This window comes from Myotis lucifugus, unplaced genomic scaffold (genome assembly GCF_000147115.1).
Source record: "Myotis lucifugus unplaced genomic scaffold, Myoluc2.0 scaffold_19, whole genome shotgun sequence".
Classification (NCBI taxonomy): domain Eukaryota; kingdom Metazoa; phylum Chordata; class Mammalia; order Chiroptera; family Vespertilionidae; genus Myotis; species Myotis lucifugus.
Genome location: NW_005871067.1, coordinates 1,932,356 through 1,945,733, shown reverse-complemented (window position 1 = coordinate 1,945,733; position 13,378 = coordinate 1,932,356). Strand labels below are relative to the sequence as shown.

General features: G+C 38.7%; 1 protein-coding gene across 1 annotated transcript in view; it reads right to left on the bottom strand.

Moving 5' to 3' along the window:
• B3GLCT (beta 3-glucosyltransferase) overlaps positions 1-13,378 on the bottom strand; it is a 93,410-nt gene that overhangs the window by 21,570 nt on the left and 58,462 nt on the right. The window contains exon 10 of the mRNA XM_023751298.1: positions 12,996-13,095. Coding sequence (XP_023607066.1) covers positions 12,996-13,095 — 100 coding nt within the window. The remainder of the gene's footprint in view (positions 1-12,995; positions 13,096-13,378) is intronic.

The following is a 13,378-nucleotide window of genomic DNA, read 5'->3' as shown; positions in this document are numbered from 1 at the left end:
TGATCATGCTTCTCTGTCTCTGGATCCATTTTTGTTAATCAGTTTATGTTGTTCATTATGATCCTCAAATGAGTGAGATCATGTGATATTTATCTTTCTCTGACTGACTTATTTCACTTAGCATAATGCTCTCCAGCTCCATCCATGCTGTTGCAAATGGTAGGAGTTCCTTCCTTTTTACAGCAGCATAGTATTCCATTGTGTAGATGTACCACAGTTTTCTACTCCACTCATCTGCTGATGGACACTTAGGCTGTTTCCAAGTCTTAGCTATTGTAAATTGTGCTGCTATGTAAATATTTTTATGGTTCTTACACCCACTGGTTACATTATAGAATATAATACTGAAATTATTCAGACATGAAATTCAAGTGATTTACAGAAGAAATTTATTTTTTAATAAGAAAAAAAAGAATTGAACACTGAACGTTATTGAAAACAGGAAAATGAGAAACACAAGCCTTACCCCCCAGTTTTAATAAGCCCCTGGCAGCACAGGTTGAGTGGCTGATTTATGAAGAAGGTGATATAGCAAGTGTACTGTATAACTCACTTCTACCCATCCTGTTTCCCAGGGAGTGTGAACTAATCGTCACATCTCCTCAGATGTACTTGCTGTATTTTTTAAATTCATTTTAAAGAGAGAGGTAAGGGGGAGGGGGGAGAGGAAGAAGAGAGAGAGAGAGAGAGAGACACCAACAATTTGTTGTTCTACTTATTCATGCATTTATTGGTTGATTCTTGTATGTGCCCTGACTGGGGATTGAATCACTCTAACCAACTGAGCTACCTGGCCAGGCAGGGTTTTTTCATTCTTGATGGCCAAAAAAGGAACTTTTGAGGAATAAATGAGAGCCATATTAGGGTATCTGGCAGGTGAGGAAGGTAACTTGGGTGAGCAGGGTTTCCAGGAAACACTCCAATTATGATGCACAGCTTGGGTTTCCCTTGAGTAAGGTGCCCTAGTCTGTGGTTTTTTCATGTCTATTTGTTTATATCTCTGGCTCTGATACTTATTCATCATGTGTCAACAATGACAGCTTACAAAGCGCAAAAAGATTCAAGGGCTGGTCAGAAAAATGCCTGCAACTATAGTTATTGTAAGGATGAAAAAAGATTTCACAAGAAAATAAAATCTAGAAATAACTTTTTAAGGTGACACAAAGGTTGATGTTAAGAAAAACCAGCTTTTCCATGTGGTGAGAACTTATACCACTTACAAATGCCTTATAAAGTCCTTCCACTCTTTCTTTTAAACTAGAGCTTCCACACCACCCAATCCAGGTTCCCTCATGACATTAGTCAGTGTTCCTTGGTGAATAACTTTGGATTACATTTTCTTTTTTTTAATCCAATAATATATTTTTTATTTTTTAAATTTATTTTTATTGTTGACATTATGACAGATGTCCCCCATTTTCCCCCTCTTTGCACAACTCCTCCCAGCCGCTACCCCCACCTGCCCTGGACTTCACCACACTGTTGTCTGTGACCATGGGCTATGCATATATCTTCTTTTGCTAATCTCTTCACCTTCTTTTATCCAATCCCTCCCACCCCCTTCCCCTCTGACATACCTGTCTGTTCCAATGTTCCATGCCTTTTCATCAGTTTATTTTGCTCATTAGATTCCATATATAAGTGAAATCATGTATTTGTCTTTCTCTGACTGGCTTATTTCACTTAGCATAATAATCTCCAAGTCCATCTATGCTGTCTCAAAGGTAAGAGTTCCTTCTTATTCACAGCCATGTAGTATTACAGTGTGTAAATACACCACAGCTTTCTTATCCACTCAACTACTGATGGGCACTTGAGCTGTTAACAGATCTTAGCTATTGTAAAATAGCACTGCAGTGACCATAGGGGTGCATATATTCTTTCTGATTGGTGTTTCAGGATTCTTAGGATATATTCCCAGAAGTGGGATCAATGGGTCAAAAAGGCAATTTTTTAAAGGAAACTCCACACTGTTTTCCACAGTGGCTGCATGGAACCGCATTGCCTCCAACAGAGCACTGCGGTTCCCTTTTCTCCATATCCTCCGCCAGCACTTGTTTGTTGACTTATTGACCATAGCCATTCTGACAGGTGTGCAGAGATACTTCATTACAGTTTTAGTTTGCATCTCTCTGATGACTAGGGACATTTAGCATTTATTCATATGTCCATTGGCCATCTGTAAGTCCTCCTTGAAAAGATGTATAGGCAAAAATGTTGCTCCAAAGGATGTCTCAGATTTTACTGCCTATATTTTCTTCTAGGATTTTAAGGATTTAATGACTTACATTTAACTCTTTTATCCATTTTGAGTTTATTCTTGTATATGGTATAAGTTTATGGCCTAGTTTTTTTAAATTTACCTATCCAATTTTCCCAACACCACTTATTGAAGGGACTGTATTTACTCCATTGTACACTCTTGCCTACCTTTGTCAGATATTAATGACCATAAAGCCATGAGTTTTATGGGCTCTCTGTTCTGTTCCATTAATCTATATGCCTGTTCTTGTGCCATACCAGGCTGTTTTGATTAAAATGGTCTTGTAGTATACTTTGATATCTGGTATTGCAATATCTCCAACTTTTTTCTCCTTTCTCAAGATTACTGAGGCCATTTTGGGTCCTTTTTGGTTCGAAATAAATTTTTGGAATATTTATTCTAAATCTGTGAAATATGACAATGGCATTTTCTTTTCTTTCTTTCATTCTTCGTTTATTTCTTATAATTCTTTATTGTTGAAAGTATTACATATGTCTCCTTTTTCCCCTCATTAACCCCATCCCCTGCCTCCACCCCCCGCCAGGACCTCATTGCCTTATTCAATGGTATTTTAATAGGAATTGCATTGAATCTATAAATTGCTTTGGGTAATACTGATATTTTAATGATGTTAATTCTTCCAATCCATGAACACAGTATATACTTGTACTTGTTTGTGTCTTCCTCTATTTCTTTCCTCAATATCCTATAGTTTTCTGATAACAGGCCTTTTACTTCCTTAGTTAAGTTTATTCCTAGGTAACTTATATTTTTGGTGGAACAGTAAATGGGATTGTTTTCTTAGTTTATTATTCTGATAGTTTATTATTGGTGTATAAAAATGCCATTGATTTCTGAACATTAACATTGCATCCTGCTACTTTGCTGAATTCTTACATTGGATCTAGTAGTTTTTTGGTGGAGTCTTTAGGATTTTCTAAGTACAATATCACATCGTCTGCATGTAATGACAGTTTTATTTCCTCATTTCCAATTTGGTTGCCTCTAATTTTTTCTTGATTTTGACTGATTGCTGTGGATAGGACTTTGGGTATTATGCTAAATAAGAGTGGTGAAAGTAGACATCCCTGTCTTGCTCCTGATCTTAAAGGAAATAGTTTTTGTGCATTGAGTATAATGTTGGCTGTAGGTTTCTCATATATGGTCTTATTAGGTTGAGGTATGATTCCTCTATTCCAGCGGTTCTCAACCTGTGGGTCGTGACCCCTTTGGTAGTCGAACGACCCTTTCACAGGGGTCACCTAAGATTATCCTGCATATCAGATATTTACATTACGATTCATAACAGTAGCAACATTACAGTTATGAAGTAGCAACGAAAATAATTTTATGGTTGGGTCACAACATGAGGAACTGTATTTAAAGAGCCAGAAGGTTGAGAACCACAACTCTATTCCAACTTTGGTGAGAGTTTTTATCCTAAATGGGTGTTAGATTTTATCAAAGGTTTTTTCTACATCTATTGATATGGTAATGAGATGTTTATACTTCTTTTTTTTTTAAATTAGCTATTTTATTTTTTTATATATTGTTTCTCTCTTTATTGATTAAGGTATTTCATATGTGTCCTTATACCCGCATTGCCCCCCACCCTACAACATGCCCTCACCCCCCCTGGTGTCTGTGTCCATTGAATAGGCTTATATGCATGCATACAAGTACTTTGGTTGATCTCTCCCCCTTACCCCCATCCTCCCCTACCTTCCCTCTGAGGTTTGACGGTCTGATAGATGCTTCTCTGTCTCTGGATCTGTTTTTGTTCATCAGTTTATGTTGTTCATTATATTCCACAAATGAGTGAGATCATGTGATATCTATCTTTCTCTGATTGGCTTATTTCGCTTAGCATAATGCTCTCCAGCTCCATCCATGCTGTTGCAAATGGTAGGAATTTCTTCCTTTTTACAGCAGCATAGTATTCCATTGTGTAGATGTACCACAGTTTTCTAATCCACTCATCTGCTGATGGGCACTTAGGCTGTTTCCAAATCATAGCTATGGTAAATTGTGCTGTTATGAATATGGGGGTGCATATGTCCTTTCTGATTGGTATTTCTAGTTTCCTGGGATATATTCCTAGAAGTGGGATCACTGGGTCAAATGGGAGTTCCATTTTTAGTTTTTTGAGGAAACTCCATACTGTTCTCCATAATGGCTACACCAGTCTGCATTCCCACCAGCAGTGCACAAGGGTTCCTTTTTCTCCACATCCTCGCCAGCACTTGTCATTTGTTGATTTGTTGATGATAGCCATTCTGACAAGTGTCATATGGTACCACATTGATGTTTTCATTTGCATCTCTCAGAACATTAGTGACTTTGAGCATGTTTTCATATGTATCTTAGCCTTCCTTATGTCCTCTTTTGAAAAGTATTTAGATCCGTTGACCATTTTTTGATTGGGCTGTTTATCTTCCTTTTGTTAAGTTGTATGAGTTCCCTGTAAATGATGGAGATTAAACCCTTATCAGTGATAACATTGGCAAATATGTTCTCCCAAGCAGTGGGCTTTCTTGTTTTGTTGATGGTTTCTTTTGCTGTGCAGAAGCTTTTTATTTTGCTGTAGTCCCATTTTTTTTTTCTCTTTAGTTTCCATTGCCCTCAGAGCTGTATTGGTGAAGATATTGATATGACATATGTCTAAGATTTTGCTGCCAATGATTCCTCTAGTGTTTTTATGGTTTTCCGTCTTACATTTAAGTCCTTTATCCATTTTGAGCTTATTTTTTGTATGGTGTAATTTGGTGGTCTAGTTTCATTTTTTTTTAGCATGTATCTGTCCAATTTTCCAAACACCATTTATTGAAGAGACTGTCTTGACTCCATTGTATGTTCTTGCATCCTTTGCCAAATATTAATTGAGCATAGTGGTTGGGTTGATTTCTGGGTTCTCTATTCTATTCCATTGGTCCATATGTCTTTTCTTGTGCCAGTACCAGGCAGTTTGAAGAACAGTGGCTTTGTAATACAGCTTGATATCTGGTATTGAGACCCCTCCTACTTTGTTCTTCTTTCTCAGGATTACTGCAGCTATTCAGGGTCTTTTTTTTGTTTATTCCAGATAAATTTTTGGAGCATTTGTTCTAGGTCTGTGAAATATGCTGTTGGTATTTTAATGGGGAGTGCATTGAATCTATAGATTGCTTTGGGTAGCATGGACATTTTAATGATGTTGATTCTACCAATCCATGAACACGGTATGTTCTTCCATCTGTTTATGTCTTCCTCTATCTCTTTTTTCAGTGTCCTGTAGTTTTTCACATATAGGTCTTTTACCGCCTTAGTTAAGTTTATTCCTAGGTATCTGAAATTTTTTGGTGCAATGTTAAATGGGATTGTTTTTTAAATCTCTTTCTGTAAGTTCACTATTGGTGTATAGAAATGCCATAAATTTCTTGTCATTAATTTTGTATCCTGCTACATTGCTGAATTCATTTATTAAGTCTAATAATTTTTTGATGGGGTCTTTAGGGTTTTCTATGTACAGTATCATGTCATCTGCAAATAATGACCGTTTTACCTCTTCTTTTCCAATATGGATACCTTTTATTTCTTATTCTTGTCTAATTGTTATGGCTAGCACTTCCAGTATTATGTCAAACAGGAGTGGTGAAAGTGGGCATCTCTGTCTCATTCCTGTTCTTAGGTGAAATGGTGTTAGCTTTTGCCCATTGAGTATGGTTGGCTGTAGGTTTGTCATATAAGGCTTTTATTATGTTGAGGTATGATCCCTCTATTCCCATTTTGCTGAGGGTTTTTTTATCAAGAAAGGGTGTTGGATTTTGTCAAATGCTCTTTCTGCATCAATTGATATGACTATGTGATTTTTATCTCTCAATTTGTTTATGTGATGTATCACATTTATTGATTTGTGGATATTTTACCATCCTTGCATCCCCGGGATAAATCCTATTTGGTCATGGTGTATGATCTTTCTGATGTAATGCTGGATCTGATTTGCTAGAATTTTGTTAAGGATTTTGTAATCTATGTTCATGAAGGATATTGGCCTGTAATTCTCTTTCATTGTGTTGTCTTTACCTGGTTTTGGTATTAGGATAATGCTGGCTTCATAGAATGAGTTTGGAAGTGTTCCTTCCTCTTGAATTTTCTGAATAGTCTGAGGAGGATAGGTTTTAGTTCTTCTTTGAATGTTTGGTAAAACTCCCCTGTGAAGCTTTTCATGTTTTTTGAGGTAGGCCTATAGAGCTATGAACTTCCCTCTCAGGACTACTTGCAAAACCCATAAATTTTCGATCGTTGTGTTTTCATTATCATTTGTTTCCAGGATGTTTTTAATTTCTTCTTTGATCTCTTTGGTAACTCAATCATTGTCTAATAGCATGCTATTCAGCTTTCAAGTGTTTGAATTTTTTTGGTTGTTTTTGTTGTAGTTTATTTCTAATATTATGCCATTGAGGTCTGAGAAGATGCTTAATTAACTTAATTGACATCTTCAGAACATTTCACCCCAAACCAAGGAATATACGTTCTTCTCAAGTGCACATGGGACATTTTCAATTATAGACGACATTTTGGGTGACAGACAAAGTCTCTCCAAATTCAAGAAGATTGAAATCATACCAAGCGGACCCCCACCCTGATCCGGGACACCTTTCAAGGCAAACCAGCCGGCCCCCACCCGTGCACCAGGCCTCTATCCTATATAGTAACAGGGTAATATGCAAACTGACCCTAACAGCAGAAAGACTGGGAATGACTGGTCACTATGACACACACTGACCACCAGGGGGCAGATGCTCAATGCAGGAGCCACAAGCCAGGCTGATGGCTGCCAGTACAGTGGTGGTGGTGGGAGCCTCTCCTGCCTCCTCAGCAGCGCTAAGGATGTCCGACTGCAGCTTAGTCCTGCTCTCCGCTGGCAAGTGGACATCCCCCAAGGCTGCCGGGCTGCCAGAGGGATGTCTGATTGCCAGCTTAGGCCCAATCCCCCGGGGAGCAGGCCTAAGCCAGCAGGTGGTCATCCCCAAGTGGTCCCAGACTGCGAGAGGGCACAGGCCGGGCTGAGGGACCTCCCGCACCGGGCCTCTAGTGTGTGTGTGTGTGTGTGTGTGTGTGTGTGTGTGTGTACATATACACACACACACACATATTTAGTTGCTCCCATATTTGGTGCATATATGTTTAACAGGGTTATATCCTCTTGTTGGATCTATCCCTTTAGTATTATGCAGTGACCATCTTTGTATTTTTTATGGCTTTTGTTTTAAAGTCTATTTTGTCCAATATAAGTATCATTACCCCAGCGTTTTGTTCCTGTTTCCAGTTGCATAGAATATTTTTTTCTATCCCTTCATTTTCAGCCTGTGTGAATGTTTTGATCTTAGATGAGTCTCTTATAAACAGTATGTTTTCTTATTCATTCTGCTACCATATTTTTTATTGGAACATTTATTCCATTTACATTTAAGGTTATTATTGATAGGTAGTCATTTATTGCCATTTTTCTTTATACCTGTTTCTTTCTCTCTCTATTTCTTCTTCTTAAAGCAGTCTTTTAACACTTCTTGCAATGCTGGTTTGGTGGTAATAAACTTTAACTTTTTATTTTGTCTGAGAAGCTGTTTATTACAAGTTCAATTTTAAATGGTAGCCTTGCTGGATATAGTAATCTTGGTTGCAGGTCCTTGCTTTTCATTACTTTGAAAACTTCATGCCTGTCCCTTCTGGTCTGAAGTGTTTCTGTTGAGAAATCAGCTGACAGCCTTATGGGAACTCCCTTTTAGGTAACTTTATCTCTTTTGTTGCCTTTAAAGATTCTGTCTTTGTCTTTAATCTGGGCCATTTTAATTATTATATGTCTTGGTATGGGTCTCTTTGGGTTAATCTAGATTGGGACTCTGTGATTCCTGCACTTGTGTGACTTTCCTTCATCAGATTATGGGAGTTTTCTGTCATTATTTCTTCAAATAGGTTTTCTATTCCTTGGTCACTTCCTTCTCTTTCTGTGTATATTGTTACATTTCATGTTGTCCAAAAGTTCCCTAATATATCCTCATTCTTTTAAATTATTTTTTCTTTTTGCTGCTCTGATTGGGTGTTGTTTTTTGTGGGGTTTTTTCTAGCTTGTCTTTCAAATAGCTGCTTTGATCATCTGCTTAATCCAGCCTGTGTATTCCTTGCAGTATATTCTTTATCTCAGATATGGTGTTCTTCATTTCTGACTGGTTATTTTTCATGGTCTCTATGTCCTTTTTCAAGCTATTGAATATCTTTAAAACCACTAATTTGAACTCTGTTTCTGATAAAGAGCTTGCCTCTATTTTTCTGGAGATTCCTCCTGTTCTTTCATTTGGGGCCTGTTTGTTTGTTGTTGTTTTTGTCTCCCCAGGTTGGCTGTTTCTTTTTGTTTGTTTCTCTGTATTAGATAGAACTGCTATGATTCCGTCTTGGTGGGGTGGCCTTATGTAATATGTGACCTGTGGAACACAGTGGCTCAGTCTCCTTGATCTCCTGTGCTGGGTGCTCTAGGAAAGCCCCTTTTGTGGGTTATGTGGGCACTCCTGTTATAATTGGGTCTTGATTGCTATTGGCTCATTTGTGGGTGGCACTGACTCTCAGGCTGGCTGTGAGTATCAACCCCTACCATGGCATACAAGCTGCTGACAAAACAAAACATAAAACAAAAAAACACACAACAGCAAAACAATTAAAATAATAAGAAAAAATAAAAAATTAAATATGGAAAAAAGAAAAAGAGAAAAGGAAAAAAAGAAGAATATGAAAATTTTAAAAATAGTAACGAATAAGAAAAGAGAAATGGGAGGAAAAGAATATGAAAATTAAACAGCAAATAAATAGAGTAAGGAAAGGAAAAAGAAAAAATATTTTTTTTAAAAAATGAAAGTAATAAGAAAAACAAAGATGTATAAAAGAGGAAAGATCCCAGCTGGTATGACTCAGTAGTTGAACATCAACCTATGAATCAGGATGTCACAGTTAAATTCCCGATTAGGGCACATGCCTGGGTAGCGGGCTCAATCCCTAGGGTCGGGGGAGGGGGGAGGGGGAAGGGTGTACAGGAGGCAGCCAATCAATGATTCTCTCTCATCTTTGATGTTTCTATCTCTCTCTCTCCCTTTCTTCCCCTCTGAAATCAGTAAAAATATATTTTTAAAAAAAGAGAGAAAAGAAAGAAAAGAATAAAAAAGTAGAGTTCCCCTCAGCAGAGTTTAGTGCCTGCTGAAGTCTCCCTTTTGATTTGCTGTTTTTGACACTTGTTGGATCCTGCTCCAATATTGTCTAAAGCTGGTCACTTGGTGTATTGGTTCTGGGCCTCTTTGGAGAAACTCTGGTGTATGCCAATGTCAGATGCCGTCCATGTCTGGCCCTGGGCAATTTGTTTGAGGCTACATGTAATGCACAGCTTGTAATACTGACCTTGGCTAAACATGAGAAGGACCAAGCTGCACTCCAGAACTCAATTTTACCAGCACTTGGCACAAGGGCTGGTCAGCAAACATCTCAAGTCACCCTGGGATCTGCCTCCACCTTCCAGCTGACTGTTAAGCTTAGTCACTGAAAGGGCTTAGTCTCAAAAAGGCAGAATCACAAGGGGGCGGTTTTGGATCTCCTGTGAGGGGGAAGTGCTATTTAGACTTTAGGAAAGATGGTGGGTGTAATCCCCCATCCAGATCCACAGGTCTGAGTCTGTCTCAGATTTTTCCCTGACCTTGGCAGGGTGGAGCCCCTAGTCTTGTAGCCAGGTGGCTGGGGCTTCTGGAGCCCAGAGGTTGAGTCTTCCAGAGGCCAGGAGGGTGTTCCTATAGGGTCTCCCATGAAGGGGAAGCGCCAGTCTGGTTTGTGGGAAAGTGGGGAAAATGGCCCAGCCCCAATTCCAGTCACTGACACCCACAGAGTCTGCCCAGGCTTTCCCTTCCTGCCTATGCCACTGACTCCTCAGCAGGACTTAAGATGCAGGGTGGAGTAAATGGGATTCTTGAGATAATCCCAGGCTGCTGCTACTTGGAGGGTGTTGCACTGCCCAGGAAAGATGGCTGCTGCGGTATCAGAGGATGAACCAGTACAGGGATTTCAGCAACTGCTCCCCCATCTCTCTCTCCCAAGCCACAAACCACAGACTCTCCTTAGGCAACTCCAGTCTGTACCACCTCCTCTGGAGCCCAGGGTGAGTGGCTGCAAACAAAACTGCGAAATGGCTCTCCAGAGGAAGCGTTTGTCTCCTTTGGGCTCTGCCTCTCCTTCTGGATTACATTTTCTTAATTGGCTAAAGAAATGTCAATGTTTCTCATGCCTGTGATTCATCTCATCTCCAAAAGGAAGATGTGATAGCGTTTCTCTAAATTATTTATTACTTAGTCTATTCTCACAGGACAGTACCAACATTTAAAACCCTAGAGTTCTAGTATTTTGTTTTTCTCTCTTTTGGCAGAAAGGTGGGATCCTAAGAAAACAAAATAGAGATGCAGAAGAGGAGGTCATTTTTTCAATCCATACTCATGCTGCTTACAAAAATTCCCTAGCTCATAGACATAAGGCTGAGAGTGAAGAAAATAAATTTAATGTATGAAAAAAAAAATCTCTCACAAGTACAATGCTGAAAGAATCTACAAGTCTTCTGTTCAGGTTTATATTTGTATGAAGGTCAAGGCCTCTGATAATTTTGGCAATTTCTGAATGGCCAAAAAAATGTTATCTTTGGAAACAATCTTGTTTTTGGCACACAAGTTAAACATTCTAGGCAGCTAATCTGGAATCAGTCTTGAGGAAGTCGTTTAATAAACAGCTCTGCACAGGTAGGCCAGTAAGTGTGTGGATACCTATAAAACTCCACTAAGTTATGGAATTAAAGGTCCCTAAGGAAATCACAGACTTTGGTTGATAACAGGCTCTGTAAAACTCAAAGCCTTCTCCAGAAGCCTTCTCCACATGCATGTCTCCTTCTTGACCAGAAAATAAATTAATGTATTTCTCTTCCTCCTGCATATTCCATCCAAGTGGACTGACCCTAAATATTGCAATTATTCAGCCTCATGGCTTCAGAAAAGTTAGAGTTCATGGTGATCAAAGATGATGTCAGAGTCTCAAAAGAAAAAGATGACAAGGTTCAACTCAAAAACACATTTAAGACATCATTGAGTAATTAGATATTATTGCTGGTAAATATTGAGGAAAAAAAAAAGAAACACAAAATGAAGATCTGGCAAAACTTCCAGGTGGAGTAACTGCCCTGAAGATCGGTGGCATGAGTGCTGCAGTTACAGATGCAGTAAATGCTGCACGAGACACTGTCAACAAGGACACAGTGTGGCGGTGGCCATGTGCAGCTTTGATGCTGACAGCTGTGCTTGGGGTTCACTGAGCCTGGATCAGTGGGTTTAGCATTTTCATTAAATTTGGAAAGTATTTCTTTAAATATCTGTCATGTGCCCCTTCTCTTCGGAGGACTTCAATCACATATATACAAGGACACCTGGAATTGTCCCACAGCTCAGGGATGCTCTATTCACTTGTTTAAAATTATTTTTTATTTTTGTGTTTCATTTGGGTAGTTACTGTACAGTGTCCCCAAGATTAGTGAACCTTTCTTCTGTAATGTCTAATTTGCTGTTAATACTATCCAGGGGTTTTCACCTTACACAGTGTAGTTTTCATCTCTAGAAGTTCGACTTCAGTCTTATGTATACTTTCCAAGTCTCTTTATTGAACATAAAGTATGGAGTCATAACTATTTATGAGTGACAGGTTTAAAACCACTAATTCTAGTGTATTGTTTCTGGGACAGTTTTAATCAACTTAGTTTTCTCTTCATTATGGGTGAATTTTCCTGCTGCATTGTGTGCCTGATAACTTTTGATTGGATGCCAAGCATTGTGAATCTTTTTGGGAGCTGGATATTTTGGTACTTCTATAAATCCTCTAGTTCTGTTCTCGCATATGAGCTCATTACTTGGAAACAGTTTGGTCTTTTAGGATCTTGCTTTTAAGATGTGTCAGGCAGGACTGGAGTAGTGCTTAGTCCTAAGTTAGTATTTCCCAATATTAGAGGAAGACCCTCAAAGTGCTCTACCCAATAACTCATGGAACAAGGGTATTTCAGGCTAGCTTGTGTGAACAGGCATATACTCAGGCCTGAGTGTCAGGCATCATTCCTTCTAATCATTTTGGTAGATTCTTTCCCCAGCCTCCAATAATTTCCTCACATACAGTGCTGATCAGTATTTAAGGGGTGCCTCAAGAGATATCCTGTGTTCTCTTTTAGTGCAGCTCTGTCCTCTCCAGTGCTCTGTCCTACAAACTCTAGTGGCCTTGGTCTCCCAGACTTTCAGCTTTAATCCTCATTTTGCCTTGGCCAGTGTGGCTCATTTGGTTGATAATTGTCCTGTGCACCTCAAGGTTACAGTTCGATTCCCAGTCAGAGCACATACCCAGGTTGTGGGTTTGATTCCAGTCATGGAGCATGAGGGAGGCAACCGACCCATGCTTCTCTCCCACATCAGTGTTTCTCTCTCTCTCCCTCTCCCCTTCTCTCTCTCTAAAAATCAATAAAACATATTTTAAAAATTCTCATTTCATATATTTTAGTCCCTTTGGGAGGTTGTTTCAGCTGTGAGAGTAAATTCAGTCCCTGTTAACCCATCTTGGCCAGATGTAGAAGTACCCACCATAGTTTCTAAATATGAATATATATAGAATTGGAAGCCATCCTGGGATGAGAATGACTCCTTACCTTATTAATGTATCATCATCCACAATGACTAACCATGCTATTTTGCCATGGCTGTGATTCAAAAATCTTTCCAAAATGGCAAATGTCTTTCCACAATGACCTAGGAAAGGCAAGAGGAAAACTTACAATGTACTATTTTCTTTAAAAGATATATAATTCATTTAAAAACATTTTTTTTGTTTCAGAGTTTTTAAAAGAAAAGGCTTAAATGTTGTCATGTACCTTAATAATTTAAAATTTTAAAAATTAGCTTCACTAATTTTCACAGGCATAGTGAACCAGGAGAAATTTTAGAAATCGTGAAATCTAAGCCATTCATTTCACACATTAAGAAATGAAGAATAGAGAGATGAGATGAGGCAGAGATAAGACTAGTACCTTCA